Raw genomic sequence first — 20,069 nt, 5'->3', positions numbered from 1 at the left:
ATATAAGTAAAACACACCACTATTCGATTTAAAATGCACCAGTTGCCGATCTAAAACACACCATTTTCCAAAAAAGCCCAAAAACTCTTAGTAACGTAGAATACACCAGCATTTGTAATAATACACACCACTATTCGTAATAAATTACCAGCATTTGTAATAATACACACCACTATTCGTAATAAATTGCACGCATTTGTAATAATACACACCACTATTCGTAATAAATTGCACTAGTGAACACACCATTCCTACAGTTGATCACATGGAAAGCACCAATATAAGTAAAACACACCACTATTCAATTTAAAATGCACCAGTTGCCGCTCTAAAACACACCATTTTTCAAAAAAGCCCAAAAACTCTTAGTAACGTAGAATACACCAGCATTTGTAATAATACACACCACTATTCGTAATAAATTGCACCAGTGAACACACCATTCCTACAGTTGATCACATGGAAAGCACCAATATAAGTAAAACACACTACTATTCGATTTAAAATGCACCAGTTGCCGCTCTAAAACACACCATTTTCCAAAAAAGCCCAAAAACTCTTAGTAACGTAGAATACACCAGCATTTGTAATAATACACACCACTATTCGTAATAAATTGCACCAGTGAACACACCATTCCTACAGTTGATCACATGGAAAGCACCAATATAAGTAAAACACACCACTATTCGATTTAAAATGCACCAGTTGCCGCTCTAAAACACACAATTCCCCACAAAAGCCCAAAAACTCTTAGTAACGTAGAATACACCAGCATTTGTAATAATACACACCACTATTCGTAATAAATTGCACCAGTGAAATGCGGGAACACACCATTCCTACAGTTAATCACATGGAAAGCACCAATATAAGTAAAACACACCACTATTCGATTTAAAATGCACCAGTTGCCGCTCTAAACACACAATTCCCCACAAAAGCCCAAAAACTCTTAGTAACGTAGAATACACCAGCATTTGTAATAATACACACCACTATTCGTAAAATTTTTAAATCTTTCAACATATGTAATTAAACGCACCACAATATGTAATAAAACGCACCACATACAATACTACAATGCACAACTTCAAGTATTTAAAGGGCATGTCCTACTATTATGGCCATATTCATCACAAGTGTGGCATCTCCTTGATTGCTTTGCACACTTGCTTGCAGCTCTTTCCCTTGCGCTCTTCAATCGCTTACCACTACCCTTGTTCTTAGCTTGGACAGGGTCATGCACATCCACTGTCGAACCCATAGACACATCTCCACAAAACGAATTAATCACACTTTGCTTGCTACCAACAGCAGCCCCATTCCCATTCTCACTCCCATCCTGTAGAAATATTTGCCTTTGCTCATTAATAACACGTCGTAACTGTGACAAACGGTCAATATTACCATCAGCCAACCCCACACAAGCATAAATATCAGACCACATAAGATTGGTAAGCGCCCTAACATTCTCCACTTTAGCAGATTGATCAACAAGTGTACCATCAATATGAAATATTGGGTGCAAACATGCACCCTTTGTCCACCGATGCACCAAATACCTAGAAGGAATACTCTCAAGTCCACGATCTTTAAAAACAAAAAAAAATATGCTTACACAACAACCCCATACGCTCAAACATCTTGCAAGAACAACTTGCACAATAATCATTTAAAGCTAACTGCACACGCCATGTCCTATGGTCACCATTTTTTATCACATATGACACGCAACCATCAATATTAGTCAAAGACACCACTTGACAAGAAAAACAAGCCGAACAAATCTCTTCTTGAATGTCATAAAATATAGAAATTGTGTAAACAGCCATGGCATGCCGCTCCAAGGTCAATGGTGTCTTCAAAACTGGAAAGCAAGCTTCACAATCAGCATTCAATTTTGCTTGGGCATGCCGCTGTGCACCAATAGCAGTGTCATAGTGCACCAGAAACTCAACCAAACTAGAATGTCCATTAGAGAAACTGCCAAAAGAACTATTTTGAGACTCCGATCTAGACGTAGTCCTAACTAAACCGGCCATAAAATCATCATGAAAGTATGGAGGTGCCCAAAATGTACGAGACTCAAACAAGTAACGAAACCAACCATTATCACCCAACCCATATTCCTCCATAATATGATTCCATCGCAACTCAAAGGCGTTGGGATCAAGTGAATTATCCCAAACAATGCCATTCAACTTCCTCCTAAACACCTCATCTTTTGATAAAACTGGTCCAACCTTCTCTCCCACCTTACACATTATATGCCACATACAAAATCTATGTTTTGAGGCACCAAACACTTGAGCAACAACAACCTTCAAAGCTGGATCTTGATCTGTAACAACACAAATAGGATCATGGCCCATTATTTTCTTAAAGCTCTCCAAAAGCCAAACGTATGAGTCTATGTCTTCCTTCGTAAGCAACCCAGCACCAAAGGTGATACATCTCTTATGATTATCAATGCCAGTAAATGGGACAAAAACCAAATTATACCTTACATAAGGAAAAACACAAAAAAAAAAAAAAACAGTTAGCACAATAACACGTCTCAGAACGCACTATAGAGCATACAATAATACACCACTACTCTATATAAAATGCACAACACAAAAAAATATTACTAACCTGTTGGTACGGTATGTAGCATCAAACGAAACAACATCACCAAACAAAGAAAAATTCTTCCTGGATACTGCGTCCGCCAAGAAAACCCTTGAAAGCTGATCACCATCATCAACATCGTATTCAAAACCAAATGCTTCACACAATTCACGCCTTTTAAACAATGTATCTATGAACAATTGAGCATCACCATTTAAAATGTACGCCATCAAATCACATTTGAAGTTTTTAAAGTCCACACCTGTAGCCCCAACATTAGAATACTCACCAACAATCTCCTTAAACAACCTATACGACCTAGTAGGACCAATGTTTGCTCGAACACAACTTGCAACAAAAAATTGATGCCCAGCATCAAGATTACGATTAACCTTTAAAAATTGCTTAGCAATAATTGAACACATAGAATGGGTATGGCGTTCCTCAAAAAAATGCAAACGATAGCAACCATTTGGAATGACCTTAAACACCACTTTAGCCTTACACCCAACCCTATTTGTCAACCTACGTCGCTTCACAACATTGCTTTGTGTGGTAGAAGAAGTACTAGACGAACTCTTCTTGAACCCCTCACGACTACATACAACCTGCTTCAAAACAACACCGCCATCCCTACCCTTCTGAGTTGTGCTCTGCCTACAATCAAAACCCACGGAGCCAGCATATTGTTTATAAAAACCAAAAGCAGTATCCAAGGAAACAAACCGTTGCCCAACGTGAGGCTTCAAACTTTCAGCACAGTTTGGACGCCAATACTTAGTCATGCCAGGAGATATTTCTATATCACATGCACTACCTCCTACACCAATGTCTGTGGAATAACCTTCATCACAACCACCATTAGCAGAGTCCATATTCAAACCTACTCACCAATTAAAACAATGCAAATATAACAGAATGAAAAAAAAACAAAAATATTACAAATCCATACCAGCATAAAAACACCACAATGTATAACAAAACGCACCAATACACATCATAATATCGGATAACTCCAAACCATAACAACAACTACTTATACACCACAATTCACCAAGAATTACACCATATCTCCTACAAAACACACAACCAAACTATTACATATCACCATCCAAGACCACCGGAAAATAATATCACATTGCCGGAAACCACCATTACAACATAAACAGATCGAAAAACATCAAAACCACACAACAATAACAAAGAATTGAACTACAGAATTGAAACATATTTCAAAATCCGTAAAACTTAATAGCAATAAACAAGCCGATTATAAACACGCCGGAAACACAACGACATACCAGGCTCCAATCGAGATCTTCTCCAGCTGCGATAGCCTCCGAAATCTGCGATCTTCTCCAATCGCGATCTTCTGCAATCGCGATCTTCTCCCCGATACGACGATCTCCTACAATCCGCGGTATTGATTAACCAAATAAACGGACTTATATGCATGCGCGTGAATATTAAATGTAATTACCAAAACACCCCCTACTTACTAAATACGAAATAAACATTCCAAAATCAAGAAAGTCCTATCACCGTTAGATTGAGCGAATCCAGCGATAAACATTAGGCCACACGATCGCATCTAAACTACAGTCCGCATATGAGCCAACTTCTATATATATATATATATATATATATATATATATATATATATATATAGAGAGAGAGAGAGAGAGAGAGAGAGTTAATTCCACTTTTGGTCCTAGACTTATTAGGCGTTTGCCAGGTTTAGTCCTCCATAATAAAAATGTTCAGATTCTAGCCACGCTTTTTGGACATCGGACACTTTTAGTCCTCCGTCAGTTGTGTCCTCTGTTGACCGTGAAGTAGGAGGGTTTTTTTGTCTTTTTACGTTGTCCCCTTCTAATTCTTGTAACCGTGAAGTGTTTTTTCCCAATGTGCATTACTGCATATGGACAATAGGTTGTGGCATGCAGTTTATATGGATTGTTGTGATCTACAATGCTAATAGTGTGTTCCTTGCTTTAGGCATGAACTATACATTGATAATTGAAAATCTCATTGTTGGTTCTCAACTCATAAAGTCGAAGATATAGATCATTTGAGGGAGGAACTGAACCGAACGTGGCCAATATTCTGAACTTACAGTAAGATACAAATGTTGCATATTGGGGAATAGATCTCCGGTCTATAGTACAAAGATGCAAAGAACTTGGAATTCATTACATGAGAAGCCCTATAAGCTAATCCCCCGAAAAATCACTCCATGAAAATTGAAATCCTTTTTGGACGGCCCCTTAATGTCATGTTCTTCTTCCTTAGCTTCTTGTGCTAATCCCTCGAAAAACCCGACAACGGGAGCTTATTGCGTTGATCGTGACCCTCTTACCGCCGGAAAAGGCGGCGTTTCCGATAAACTTCTGTGTTATCTCTTCAGAACGGCCATCTTCCTTTACCAGCTGCAAAAACGAGCTAGAGAAGAGGATATCGGCGATCCTCGAGCACTAAAATGTCAATTGGTCTTCAAACTCTGTTCATCTCTGTTCTTATTGAAGCTGAAAACAACCATTAAAATGGAGGAATACAAGAATTAGAAGGGGACAACGTAAAAAGACCAAAAAGTCCTCCCATTTCACGGCCAACAAACGGTACAATTAACGGAGGACTAAAAGTGTCTGACGTTCAAAAAACGTGGCTAGAATTTGACCATTTTTATTATGGAGGACTAAACCTGGCAAACGCCTAATAAGTCTATGACCAAAAGTGAAATTAACTCTATATATATATATATATATATATATATATATATATATATATATATATATATATAGAGTTAATTTCACTTTTGGTCCTAGACTTATTAGGCGTTTGCCAGGTTTAGACAACGTAAAAAGGCCAAAAAGTCCTCCCATTTCACGGCCAACAGACGGTACAATTAACGGAGGACTAAAAGTGTTCGACGTTCAAAAAGCGTGGCTAGAATCTGACCATTTTTATTATGGAGGACTAAACCTGGCAAACGCCTAATAAGTCTAGGACCAAAAGTGAAATTAACTCTCTCTCTCTCTCTCTATATATATATATATATATATATATATATATATATATATATATATATATATATGCTTAATATGATAATAACAGTTTAGATGTTTAATTCTATAGATTTCAATTGTTGATAAGAAAATTTCTTGAGTAAAAAAGTGTTAAGCATGCTAGATATGTTTTGTTTTATGATATTGAGAATATGTTATTTAAGTGAAAAATAAGGAGGCATGATGGGGAGAAGTTTATCACACACCTGATTTGTCTAGGGTAATAAATTGGATTTTAGATTGAGTTGTTTTTTAATTAAGTTTTATTTTTTTTTCTTGTTTGATTCAAGGTTGTCATTAGACGTGAGTTAAGGCTAGAAATTTGTTCAATCATTATTTGGAGTCCATTGAATGAATTGGCATAAGATGTGAAGAAGAGGGTGTTAGATTTTACAATAAAAAGTCTGCACAAAATTTTTTTTAGAGAACACCGATGAAGAAGAAGTAAACTCTGTGTTGGTGATTGACCTATCTCATATCTCACTCTTAGCAAACTTTGTCCACCTTTTCATCACATAATGTTGAGGTATTTTCTCTATGGAGTTTAGCTGAAAGAATCTCAAACAATGAAAGTATAACAATCCACATTCTTCAAACTTCTTGCAAAAGCAATTGATTAGATTGTTGATAACATCATACACTACACGGTAGTAGTGCTCATCATCATTAGATTTAGCATCATAAATCATCATATTATTACTATAAATCATCACAATGTTTGAACTAGTGGAAATGCATCTCAAATATTCGGTCTCAAAATAGCATCATAAATCATCATATTACTGTAAATCATCACAATGTTTGAACTAGTGGAAATGCATCTCAAATATTCGGTCTCAAAATCTTTGAAAAGTGTTTCAATTCTGTATATACATCATCATCATGCTTTAAAATACTAGTCATTGGCAATACCGATATGGGATAAGATGTCAAAGCTTGAAATTCATCATGCTCCTCATTACTCCTCCACCATTTAACTGTTTCTCTAAAAATTTTATAAAACTGCATCAAAGTTGTAGTTTTCTTTGCATTAATAAACCCAATAGCATGCTTTGTACTTTCACTTCTTTGAGAAGTCAATATTTCAACCGAGAAGAAATCTTTGTTTAGTACAGTACACCATTTTTCTTTTAATTCGTATAAACGTCTAAACCAAGCATGATCTTCTAACTCATACTTTGAAACCATGGAATTCCAACAATTTTCAAATTCATTTTTATTAACACAACTTGTCATATATAGTATTCTAGATTAACATATAAGTATTACAATATTTATCATAAGTATCACAATTTCACAAATAAGTATTACAATATTTATCATAACTAATACTTTTAGCTCTATATTTAATACTTTACAGCATAAATGTGTTACTTATAGAGCAAAAATGTAATTTTCAGTTGTGAAGGAAAGAAAATTTACCTGTCAAACATTTGTTAAATGCGTCCTTAAATGAATTATTGCACTTTAATTGTCCAAATCTACTAATAGCATTTTGGTGAAGATGCCATAAACTGATAAACATAACCTATGTCTTGTTTGAGGGAAAACCACTATCAAAGACAATAAACATTAGAAAGAGTAAATAACTAAAAAACTAAAAATAAAAGTACTGTAAACATATGAAATACATACCTATGCTATTGCATTACTAATAGCTAAATCTTGATATGTAAATGGAGTTATTTGATATTTTCCTCCCATTGATTTTAGAAAGACAGTGAAAAGTTATACAAATGATTCAGTTGTTTCATTGGCTAAGAAAGCACAACCAAACATAGTATTCTTCTAATGGTTGTTCATTCCAACAAATGGAGCACAAATCAAATTATACTTGTTGGTCTGTGATATGTAGCATCAAAATCATAACATCACCATATATACTATAGTCTTCATTTACCATTGAGTCCTGCCAATATAAATTGCATAGTCTACCCATTTCATCTAGCTAACTTCACTCTAAAAAAAAATTTCGTCTTCTGCACTTTGTTGATACAAGATATCTATAACACTTTGTGCATCCCCGACTTCTATTGCTAGCATCTTCAACCTATGGACAAAATTCATATGGTCTATCATTCTGTGTCCAACAGATTGTCTCCCCTGCTTCTTGAACCATATAACGAAAAGAATCAGCAGCCCTCATTCTAGAAGAAATCATAGTCTCAATTGCTTGGGCTTTCTCACTTGTAATTTCTCTTTCTAATTGGTGTAGATGAATATATTTTTTTCTAGTCAAAGAATGATTATGTGAAGTTATATGATGTGCTACTTCATAAACACCTTCATCATTCAATTCAATCTCGCTCTCATTGAAGTCTCACATCCTGTGCGTCTAATGTTCTTTTTCTTTTTTAACCTTTTGATGAAAAAACCCCACTTTGCTCATCAAGATTCTTTGATGAAGAAACCCCAAATGAGAAACGAATAGAGTAATTACTAAAAATATTATACAACATCGTACAATGTGATAATGTATTTCAAATAATATAAAAAATGAGTCAATGATTAATTAATTAAGTAAATTTGACAATGCAATTTAGTCAAAAGAAAAAAAGCAAACATATTTATTTAATATTATTTACTCAATTTAGAAATGTATATAATTTCTTTGATAAGAAAGGAGGGATCACCTTAATAGATTAATCCTGTCATCATCCATAATGCTCAGGAGGAACCTGAAAATCAAAAGAGGAACTAACAATTCCTGAGTCTAAATAATTGCTTAGATTTTAGTCTCAATATAATATTGTTCTTTGTTATTATATTATTATTGAACAATGCTATTTTCCCCTAAAAAAACTACTTCATAAATCATAACCGCATAAAAATAGTCACATTAGGTTTCCATTACTATTCATTTATTTGTCCATGAGATGTTGGCTTATATATTTATTACTAGTGTAGTCATTCCACTCCAAATTGAAATAATTGTAGTATTACTATATATTTTATCTATCTTATCATCTGACAATATGTTTATAGGGAAGTTAACGTCCTTTGCGGGTTGAATTGTTTCAAGAGTTTGGAGTGGTTTTTTTTCTTTTAGGGGAATTCACAATCCATGTTCAAGAATGTGTATTGAATAAACTCCGCCTTGACCTTAGTTGACAAAGGACTATAAGGAATTAAATCAGTTTAGGTTATCATAACTAACGGATAAACTAAGAAGGCCAATATATCATTTCCACTAAAAATCAAATTTAAAACTTTATGGTTACAAAGTAAACAACTCGACCACCCAAGAATTTGTAGGCCCAAGCTTCTTGAATATATACAAGGCTATATAACTAGAGTAGTTAATCCACTCCAAATTGAAATATTTGTAGTATATTAATTATTATTATATATAAGAAAAACGAAACTCTAATGTTGTCTCCCTTTTCTCTCTAAAACAAAAGCCTTTCCCTGCTGCTCAGCTTCGGCTTCCACCGCCAACCTCCGGCCGGAGCTCTAATGGAGCTTTGAGCCGGCGGTTTTGATCACCTTCCATGTTTGCTCTCGCTCTTCTTCTGCCCCAACCACCGTCGCAGTTCCGTCCGCCTCCGACCACCGCCACAGATCTTCTTCTTCCGTTTTCTCTCCCTTTGAATAAAATAATAGTAGGTAGGTATTGGGGTTTGTGTTGGTAGTCTTGAACTCCCAACCCTACTTTGACTTTACCCACTTTTTTTTTTCTCTATTATTGTGTTTTCCTCTCGTTACTTTCACGAGCTTTTCATTTTCATTAGCATAAATCGTTTAGTTTGGTTTCGACAAGTGTTGATATTATCCTGGGCGAGCAAAAAAGAATGATGACGAAGACCCAGATTTTTGAAGAAGCTTTAAGCTCCCTGAAGGAACATAGCTTCATAGTTATGAAACAGTTTGCGATTCAAGTTTTCTATAGCATAGTTAGAAAAGTTGTTTCTATGTCTGACTGTAAGGAATGGTTTACCATTTCATTGATAATTGATGTAAATGTTTTATGTTATGAATTAATGGAATAGCTACGTTTATCTTCAAAAAAAATTATTATTATATATTTTATCTGTCAGACCATTCGATTGGACATGTATATAGGAGAGGTAATTCCTTTGCTAATTGAATTGCTTCGAGAGAGCTGGAGTTTTTTTTTTTTTTTGAATGACGAGGAAAAGTACTGTAGTCACTATTTGAAAGTATGCATTGAGTAAATTGGTCTTATCTTGTGACCCTAGCAGGTAAATGGTCACAATGATGTAAACCAATTTAGGTCGATCATAGTTGACCGTCTCAAACCAAGAAGGTCAATTACCAGACTAACTTGCCTAGAATTGTACCTGGATCACAATTGTTGCAAGAGACAGGTAGTAGTGTGCAACTGGAAATGCAGCATGCTATTAAGATTGCAAGTGTTAGATTCACAACTCACAACTCATATAGCAATATGAACCATGACTCAATATAATTTATTATGAAGAGATGAATTTGGATTTGATTACCAGATACATATATACAGATCACAGATGCAATGCAAACATCCTCATTGTCTGACGAGTTGTATTCTATATTTGAATTTCGAATGTTTAAGTATAGGCAATAGCTGCATATCAGAACTAACCAAAATTGCAACAGTATTATATCTAGAAAATTTTCTTCAGCATTTTATACAAGATATTTGCCAAACGAGAAGTGTGATCAAGATTGACTTATATATTCAAAAGAACTTGATAAGGTGTTTTGTTTTTGTTTGCAAGATTTAAAAAAAAAAATTAAAAAAAAAAGTATAGGAAAAGGTGTTTTGGTTAATGAAGATTTTAAATGAAATTTTAGATGTATTTTTATACAATATTTATATTTTGAATTTTTGACACAACTTTTGAAACAAATATTATTTATATAGAGAAATTACTTGAAAAAAATGGTTCAAATTAAGATATTGCACATGACCCTAATTTTTATTGGAACGGCCTGATAATGATGCTAGCTTTCATATTAATTACTCCGTATTTTTTGTTGTCCATTGATTTACCAATTTTCAAACATTTAATCTGAGAGACTCATCATTATTTTTCTCACATCTACAATCTACACCTCGTCAACTTCATAAAATTAAATTTCAGTTATAGTTGTAGCTTCATTTTTTCTAGGGTTAAGTTATCATGTGTTGTTCTCAATATCTACATTTCACTATTATACACACATAGTAGGTCTTAAATTTGCTTTTTGTCAACATTTTTTCTTGTTCCAATTTCCAAAAGGTTAAATCCTCAACTCTAAGGTCCCCAAACTTCAGCCCGATAGAGCATTTGGGAGAATATAAATCACGATAATTCAGTGGCTCAACAGATAGAGTTAAGACGCCGGCGTGCATAAGGGATCTGCCCACTTTAAGCATAATCCCCATATTGCTACAAAGTTTTGAATCTTCGTCTCTTGTTTACTGCCGACTGAATGAACGAGTAAGCTAAGCATGTGTATGTGGACTTTGTCAACACTTTCTCGATTGAGCCATTGCACATGATTTTCCAAGTACAGTTGATCTCTCATGTAAATGATAAGGGTATCACCAATCCTTCCTCCCTCTATCCCCCCATTTTGTGGGCCTATCTTATCCACATCACCATATAAATAATGTTAATTTTGAAAGTTTAAAAATATGAAAGGTAAAATATATAATTACTATGATTTTAGAATTTCACTAATCACAAATATAAGTATTATTGCATTCATTTAAAAGTTTTGTAGTACAAATGCTGTAAACAAATTTTAGAAAACACTATAAATTACGGAATATACAAATTTACAAATCTAAAATAATAGAATTTTTTAAATGTTATGAGTCCAAAACAAATTAATTTACGTTAATAACATATATAGATGAAAAACTAACATAAAAAAATAACTAATTAAACTAATTTCCATTTACAAAATTTGAAAAAATATAATGTTATTGGGTAAATATCTCACATTTAAATATAATATTATTAAATGAATTGAAATTCACATATTTAAGAATGATGCATCATCTTAAGATCTATCAATTTAAAATGAAGAACAATAAGAGATAATAAAACTAGAATAAATAAACTTTCAATAAATTAGTTAAAACATATCATGGATATACAAATGTTGAACCACAAAGTCTATTATAAACTTACCAAACATGGACCTATTATTTAAATAATAATCTAGAGTGGGTTTGATTGTGCAAAGCAAAATTTTAAAATCAAAGGTTTTCTGGACAAATATTTACTATTTATGATAATATAATAAACAAAAGTTTAAAATATAACCAAAGTAAATTTTGAAACAAAACTCGGATATCAAAGCAAAATTTTAAAATAAAAATGTTTTTTCTTACAAGGAAAAAATATTATAATATATTTTAATATTTATCTATATCTATATAATAACAAAATTAGTATCAATGTCTCTTTTTATCCACTTATGTAGACATACATTATATTTATAGTATTTTGTACAATATGAAAAATGAAAATATGTAAATTTTTTTTATATCGAATTATGATTACTGGTATAATTATACACGTTAATTACTACAGCGATTACTTATTAAAAAAATTATTTTAAAGTCTATCTAAATTCATACTTTTAATTAAAAATTCAAAAATATTAGAAATTTGTCTAAATACGTAATATAGTTGGGGACTATATTAAATTAATCCGTACGAATTTCAAAAATAAATTATTTTAATTTGTAAATGTAATTTCTTTAATTATAATTAATAAAATATAAAATATAATTATGGAAATGAAATTATAAAATTAACAAAATGTGTGTTCATAAGAATTTATAATTGCTTTTAAATACATACATACATATATTTATTCACTATATTAATCATACAAAATTAAAATGTTATTTTTTAAAATTTCTAAATGTAATTATTTTAATTATAAATATATCAGTATAAATTATAATTATGAAAATTATATTATAGAATGTGCATATATACATATTAATAAATTTATTTGTATATACAGTGTATTATACAATCATATGAAAGAATGTGTCTGATTAGAGTTTAAATTTCACTCATATAAAATTTAAAATTTACCTTTTTTTTATTTCTATGTATAATTTTCTTAGGTATTATTCATATTGTTTAAATTATAATATTATTAATATATATGAAATATAATTAGGAATAAATCAATTTAAATATGTAAATTTTCAGTATAAATTTATCTAAATATATACATGATTAGAGATTATATTAACCATACAAAATTATATTATTATATTTTACATTTTAATATCTTTTCTTTTTTCCTATTTTATTTATTTAATTAATAACAAAATTAATTTCGTGCATCGCATGGATAAAATAATAGTTATATATAAACTATATAAATCAAGTAAATTGCCAATATATAATAGCTCCCTTTTCTTGCTATAATCAATCACTCCCCATTTGTGAAGAAAAAAAAAACAAAAAAAAAAACTATATAATATAATGCATGCCCAACTAAACTTTCTTCTTCTTGGTTATTGTCTCCTTGATATGTTTAAATTTGTGAAGACAATATAAATAAATATTCATTTTGTACAATATTTTTTTCCGAATTTCTGTCGACAAGCCAAGGCTTATATATATTAAAATATCGCCGTTGCCGGGGATCGAACTCGGGTCACCCGAGTGACAGGTGGGAATACTCACCACTATACTACAACGACTTATTGATGTTTCTGTTCGACTTTTTAGTTTTATATTTAAAAACGTTAGATCAATAAAAGTATGTTTCATGAAATTCATAGTACATAGTAGTATTTTTTTAGAATGGTATCTCACCGAGATTCAAACTTGTGACCACTCATTTGGAATTGTAACAAAAGTATCACCATACTACATAGTAGTTAGCGTCGTACATAGTAATATAATACTAAACAAACAAAACATTTAACCAAAGAGATTCATTATTTTCCCACATCTACAATAACTACAATCTACACTCCACCAACTTTATAACTTTGAATTTCAGTTATTATTGTAGCTTCTTATCAGAGAATAACATATGTTATTACTAATAAAATTGTAAATAATGATGTCAGTTTCTATCGTATTTCTTCCCACCAATTTTTAAACATTTAACCTCAGAGACGACTCATTATTTTTCCTACATCTACATTCTGTCAAATTCATAAAATTGAATTTCAGTTATAGTTATTGTAGCTTCTTATCTTGCCACGTGCATGCAATGTCTTATGCTGCGCTCTCGCTTACATTTCTTCCAGTGTTAAGTTGTCATGTTATTGTTCAATTCCCAATTTCTACATTTAATTAACTACGATACACACATAGAAGGTGACGGGATAGATTTGATTTTTATCAACACTTTTCTTAGGGCACTTGATTTCTCCTATATGATTTGCAAGCTATTATATATAAGCATAATTTATTTAGGGTGTGGTTGGTTCGCACATGAAAATCAAAATGGGTATCAAATATTTAGTAACGGTAATAAGTTTTGGTGAAAGTATTCTGCATGTTTGGTAGTAGAGTGGAATGAGAATGATTATTAATAGTTTTTTTTTTTTTTTGAAAACAATGATTATTAATAGTTGGGGAAGCGGCTGAGGAGGGGAATGAAACGCTTATTTTATTAGGGAATGAGTTTTGCAATTAAGGAGTAATCAAAAGCCATAGTAGTGTTCTAAAAACCTGTCAATCAAACAATTACAATGACTTTGATACTCATTCCTGATAGTTAAACATGTCAACCAAACACACTCTTAGTATAAATGATGGTGAGTTTTCATCCTCTACAAAAAATAATAATAATAATAATAATAACACAAAATCACAACGACGCACCTACGGCCTGAAAACACGGCTGAAAACTGGAGGGTTGCAGATGAAATTCATGTTTTCGTTTATCTAAAGGTTTGCAACTAGTAGGTATTGTTTTAAATTTATTTATTATTATTTTTTTTTAACTTTTAACATCTATGGTGGATGAAAATTTGCACCAACTTTTATTTAAAGGCGTCGTGACATGATAGAAAAGTATAGCCTCTTGCATGACCGTCGTGTACCCTTAATCTTCGCCCAAAATAGAGACTCGGCAACCTCATGTCACAAACCTAATTATGCTATGAATCCCCAAAACTCCACACTATTTCAACTGCCTTGCATTTAAAAAAAAAAAAAAACTAATCCACAATTTTCTCCTCATAATTGAAACATGTGCTTCATCTCAACTAAATATTTAAGTTGATAATTGGATTAAACACATGCTCAACACGCTCCCTCACATGTGCGAGCCGATTGCTTTTTGATGAGCACGCGGAGATTCGAACCATGACCTTTAACATGGTATTGACTCTGATACTAAATTGAAAAATATGTTCCATCTCAATTAAAATCTAAGTTGATAATTGAATTGCACATATACTCAACACTCACATCCATGGCAAATTATGCTATGCACTCGGGTCCATTTCACAATTTAAGAACTCTATGTTCACAATTTTAGAACTCTATATTCACAATTTTAAATCTCAATATACAAAATTACATTACTCAATATTCACAATTTTTGAACTCTGTATTTACAATTTAGTTATACAGATTCAAAAATTTTGTTATCATGTTGAATATAGAGTTATGAAATTGTAAATATAGAGTTCTGTAATTATATTGTAAATATTAGAGTGCTAAAATTGTGAACATGGACCCAAGATGAACCCAAGTCCATGGCATAACAACCGCACAGCCGCACATAAGGCACGAAATATCAATATTATTAACTCGTTTCTCAAATAACACAAATTTAATAGGTAAAACTAGTCTAATTCACACTCTGAATTATAAACATTCAATATGTAAATTGTACTTATATTTTAGACCCGATCCATAGATTAAAATTTTCCAATTGGAACTAAGTTGGCCAGTCTAACATCTCCGAGCTCGGAACGGAGGGTGTCTCAACAAACGGGTTTCGATTTAATTTGAAAGTCAAGACATAGTCCAAATGTTAATTAAAATCAAGGAAAATACTAATTATGTTTAATTTTGCCACTCATTAATCAATCACACTCCATATCTCCCTGATATAACAAATTTTTTTAATTTAAGTGGGTCATCTATGAGCAACTTTCTTATGAATGTTACAATTTTAATTTATTAAAAACTTTCAGCGCTCACATGAAATTATAAACTTTTTCTATATTACCAAATTCAATGCATCAAAATTATTTAAAAAGGAATTGAACCAAAAAAAAAAAAAAACTTCCCGCCAAATTTGTGAAATCCTTCTTTTCTTCTGATCTTCAAATGAACGCAATTACTTTCTCTTGTTCTTGCTCCCCAAGAGCAGGGCGAAGTAAAACAGGATCCTGAAGAAGACCCCCCAGGCGACGGTGACGCACAGGCACTCCCACTTGTTGAGCTGAGTGATTCCTTGCTGGGCAAGAATGTCGGGTCCGGTAGTGACGCACGTGGAGCTGGTGATGTCCACGTGCAGCGTCTCGCTCATGATGCGCAGCACCGTCTCCTTGATCTTCACCGGCAACGCGCCGAAGGGGGTGCCGTCGAACATCTGGATCGCCGTCACGAAGCACTTGTTCGGATCCTGAAACTCGTTCTGCAGCACCGCCTCGTAGGGATACTTTACTAAAGAGATGTAATGGAACCAGATCCAGTATACCGGAATCCTATCCCGGTTTATGAAGAATCCGCTGTAGAGGAGAAAGTAGGCCAGGATTGCGACCACGATCGTGAAGCCGAGCATCACGTGGGGGACTACGCCGGAGAGGAACGTCACGAAGGAGTTCCCGGCCCAGAACGAGGACAGCATTAGGCAGAAACAGAACCAGAACCCCGACGCGCCGCCGTCCAGCCCCACGCTCCAGAACGTCAAGGAGGCGAAGGAGATTGCCAGGATGACCAGCGAGGGGAAGGAGACGAGCGCGTGGGAGAGCACGTATGAGGATCTCCGGTACGCGTTGTACGCGGTTTCCCTCATGAAGATGTAGCGCTCTTGGATGAAAACCGGGAGCGCGTCGGCGCACGTGTAGAACATGGTGGACATTGTGAAGGAGAAAAACCCTAGCCGCTCTTGTACGCCTTTGGGGGAGTTATCCAGCCGCCAGAACACGGTGGCGAGGATGAAGCCCGTGAGCACCACCGCCCCCAACCGCGTCCCGAAAAGCTCCGGCATCCGCCGAGAATTCGTGAAGGACCGCTTCGAGAGAACCGCGATTTCGGTCCAGAACGGGTTCGCGTGAACCGGGACCACTGTTGAAGAAGAGGATAAACCGCCGGTTGAACCGGAAACTAACTTCCCCCGCGAAATACTCGCTCTGATCGCTTCCGTTAATGTTAACGCCGCCATGGGAGTTGCTTCTTTGCTCTTCGCAGCGTTCTGCCACGTCAGATTGAAATCCACTAAGCATTTTGTGCCGTCCGGTTTACTCTCAAGCTCTTGGATGAGATCTAATGCGAACTCCGTACGGTTCTCGTTGTCCGGAATCGGGTGCCCGAAATCCGCGAAGAATTCGGAGAGATTTTCCGGCGGGCCGCCGTACACGGTCTGTCCATGGGAGAGGATGATGAGGCGGTCGAGTAATCGGAGGATCCGATAGCTCGGCTGATGGATCGACATGATCACTGTGCTTCCGCTCTGAGCGATTCGCTTTAGGACTCTCACGACTAAGAACGCGCTGGTGGAATCGAGCCCCGAGGTCGGCTCGTCGAGGAAGAGGATGATCGGATCGTGGATTATGTCGATTCCGATGGAAACGCGCCGTCGCTCTCCGCCGGAGACGCCGCGGTGGCCTTCGTCGCCGATCACGGTTTTCGCGGCGTTGTGTAGCCCTAACTGGTCGATCAGAGCTTGGACTCTCATCTTCTTCTTCGACTTCGACAGCGTTCGCGGCAGCCGGAACTCCGCCGCGAACATCAACGTCTCCTCCACGGTGAGCATCGGATACAGGAGATCGTCTTGCATGACGTAAGCCGATATCACTTGTAGCAGTCCGGAGTCCAGCGGCTCGCCGTTGAGCGTGATCGTCCCTTTCAGGCTGTCCTTAGAAATCCGATTCGCCAAGGCATCAATGAGAGTGGATTTCCCGCTCCCGGACGGGCCGAGAACTGCGAGGATTTCGCCGTCGCGAGCCTCGCCGGAGACATCATTGAGGAGCACTTTCGTCTTCGTGAACGAGCTCTCCCCGTCGAGCAGCCGGCTGTTGCTGGAGCTCCGGTTTTTGCGGCGACGGAAGCTCACCGGGAGAGACAATTTGCGGCTGTTTTTCACGGTGTAAGTGAGGTTGTTGAAGGAGAGATAAAAGGAGAGGGAGCGGGGCTCCTTGACGGGATCACTGACGTGGAGAATATGGTGGACCGCCGCATCATTCTCGTCGCGAGACTTATCCATAATCGCTTCTTGTCGTCTAGGATCTCTCACCGGAGAGATGCTGTCCTCTTCTGGTAGTACAGCCATTGTTAGAGAGTCTCAGAGCTTATAAAAACTAGTACGATACGTAAGATGTAAGCTGCAGAAACTACTGCCGGCGATGGAGTATGGCTTAAGAGAGTGAAGTTGTTGAGATATACTTTAAAAAGAACGGAGAACCCACCAATCCTGCATACAAATTCATTAAGATTGCTTGTGGATTAGCGTAGTTGTTTCGGTTGCTTAACTTAAAAGTCATGATCGGAGGTATGTCTTGATCATGGTTCAAAATATCGATAGGCTCTCATCAGACGCTTGGAAAGTGCCTAGCGCCTAGGACGCCTAAGCGGAGATTAATCGGGGGGCCAGTGTATTTTTTTATTTTATTTAGGCTAATAATTATAAATTATATAATACTTTAATAGTTAATACTAAAATATTAAATATTAACCTAAAAAATATCTAGAGTTTGTACAATTTATGGTTATTTTGCTCAAAACCATGTTGTTCTGAGTGAAATAACTCATTAAAAAAAAAAAGAATAATAGTTAATTGCCATACTAGGCGGCCTAGTCGGTGCTTAGGAGGTATAGTCGGCACCTAGGAGGCCTAGGCAGAGCTTAGACGGCCTAGGCGGTCACCTAGCCGGACAGCCGCCTAGACCCCCATTTAAGATGATACGCTAAGCGGTCGACTGGCGCCTAGAGCCTAGGCGGGGATTAATCGGCGCCTAGACAGAATTTGTGCAACACTGGTCTTGATTGAATTCTTTATAGGTACATGAAGACTAGAATTTAATAATCAGTGGATTAATAGCATGATTCACTATTTACTTGATGAGTCCTTAAGTTTGAGGATTCAAACTTATATATTAATTAAAGATTGTCTGAGACACTGAGAGGGGTTGCCCGTTGCCGAATGGGTAGAACATGGTTCTTATACTTATATGGTCACAACTAAAAATTAGTAAATTGTCTTTTTATTATTCGGTTGAAAGTTTAAAAAAAAATCCTATTTTGTTTGTTTAGTTTATTTTTCAAAAAATACCCAACAAAACTTTATTACAAAGTTATTTCTTATAAAATATTAATATGGTGTATCCGTAAAGTTATATACTCCCTCCGTTTCTTTTATGTGTATGGTTCGGTTAATGATACTTAATTGAAGTTATTTTTAAATCAATTTTTCATTATATTAAGCTTAGTAGTAGCATATAAAAATTTATATATTTAAAAACTATATTAAAAGTATAATTAAATATAAAAAACTTAAATTTAAAATACAAAATAAAATAAGCAAAGGAGAAAGATTTGGTTTGACTATTTAATAATAAACATTATACAAAAAATGGGATGTAGAGAGATATATATATCGGTTCTAAACTTTCTCTATGAAGTGTCAAGTGTCAACTGAACACAAAGTGCTTGACAAGTATTATATAAATAGGTAGAAGAATCAAGAAGGTAAACATAAAACATAAATTTACAATTATACTTTTTTTTTAAAAAAAATTTTAATGTACGGGATATAGTTAGATTATGCCAGTTTTGACAAAAATGTCCTTTCTTTAATTTTTTTTTTTATATTTTATTTTGAAGAAGAAACGTGAGGGTAAAACATATCAGATTGTAAAACTCCTCATATTTTTTAACTCATAAAATGAGATGAGCTAATAACACGTTCTTATGTTTGTATGTGTTGTCAACAATGACCTACTGAGACATAGTACGACATACATGAGACTTTAGAATAACTTGTGGGCATGCGTAATGTACCTAAGATAATTGTATCAAAATAAAATAGTTAGGTCGTATAAAAGATCATAACATATTATTTATTTATATGAATCACGACGATGAAGTGAATTTCGAGATTGAAGCAGTGGCAAAAAAGACTTCTCTAGAGTATAAGGTTTTTGTTTTTTGTTTTTTGTTTTTTTTTTTGGGGGGTTTAGGTGTTGTGCATCCTAGGTCTCATATCAGGTTTGTAGGAACCCAATGGGATAGCTCG

At 34.8% G+C, this 20,069-nt stretch overlaps 2 protein-coding genes across 2 annotated transcripts; both read right to left on the bottom strand.

Annotated features, from left to right (window-relative positions):
* Window positions 1-1,093: 1,093 nt before the first annotated feature.
* LOC116019694 (protein FAR1-RELATED SEQUENCE 5-like) lies at window positions 1,094-11,046 on the bottom strand. The gene is made up of 9 exons (XM_031259986.1): window positions 10,874-11,046; window positions 10,149-10,242; window positions 9,980-10,036; window positions 4,973-5,087; window positions 3,915-4,021; window positions 3,756-3,825; window positions 2,638-3,496; window positions 1,687-2,505; window positions 1,094-1,565 (listed from the first exon to the last, which is right to left on the bottom strand). The coding sequence occupies exons 1-9, from the start codon at window positions 11,044-11,046 to the stop codon at window positions 1,094-1,096; spliced, it is 2,766 nt and encodes a 921-aa protein (XP_031115846.1).
* Window positions 11,047-15,765: 4,719 nt separating this feature from the next.
* LOC116018896 (ABC transporter G family member 6-like) lies at window positions 15,766-18,104 on the bottom strand. Its single transcript, XM_031258924.1, has one exon. The coding sequence runs from the start codon at window positions 18,039-18,041 to the stop codon at window positions 15,951-15,953; it is 2,091 nt and encodes a 696-aa protein (XP_031114784.1). The 5' UTR covers window positions 18,042-18,104; the 3' UTR covers window positions 15,766-15,950.
* Between the last annotated feature and the right edge of the window lie 1,965 nt (window positions 18,105-20,069).

Source organism: Ipomoea triloba, chromosome 5 (genome assembly GCF_003576645.1).
Source record: "Ipomoea triloba cultivar NCNSP0323 chromosome 5, ASM357664v1".
Taxonomy (NCBI): Eukaryota; Viridiplantae; Streptophyta; class Magnoliopsida; order Solanales; family Convolvulaceae; genus Ipomoea; species Ipomoea triloba.
Note: the sequence above shows the minus strand (reverse complement) of the source record. Positions and strands in the feature narration are given on the sequence as shown.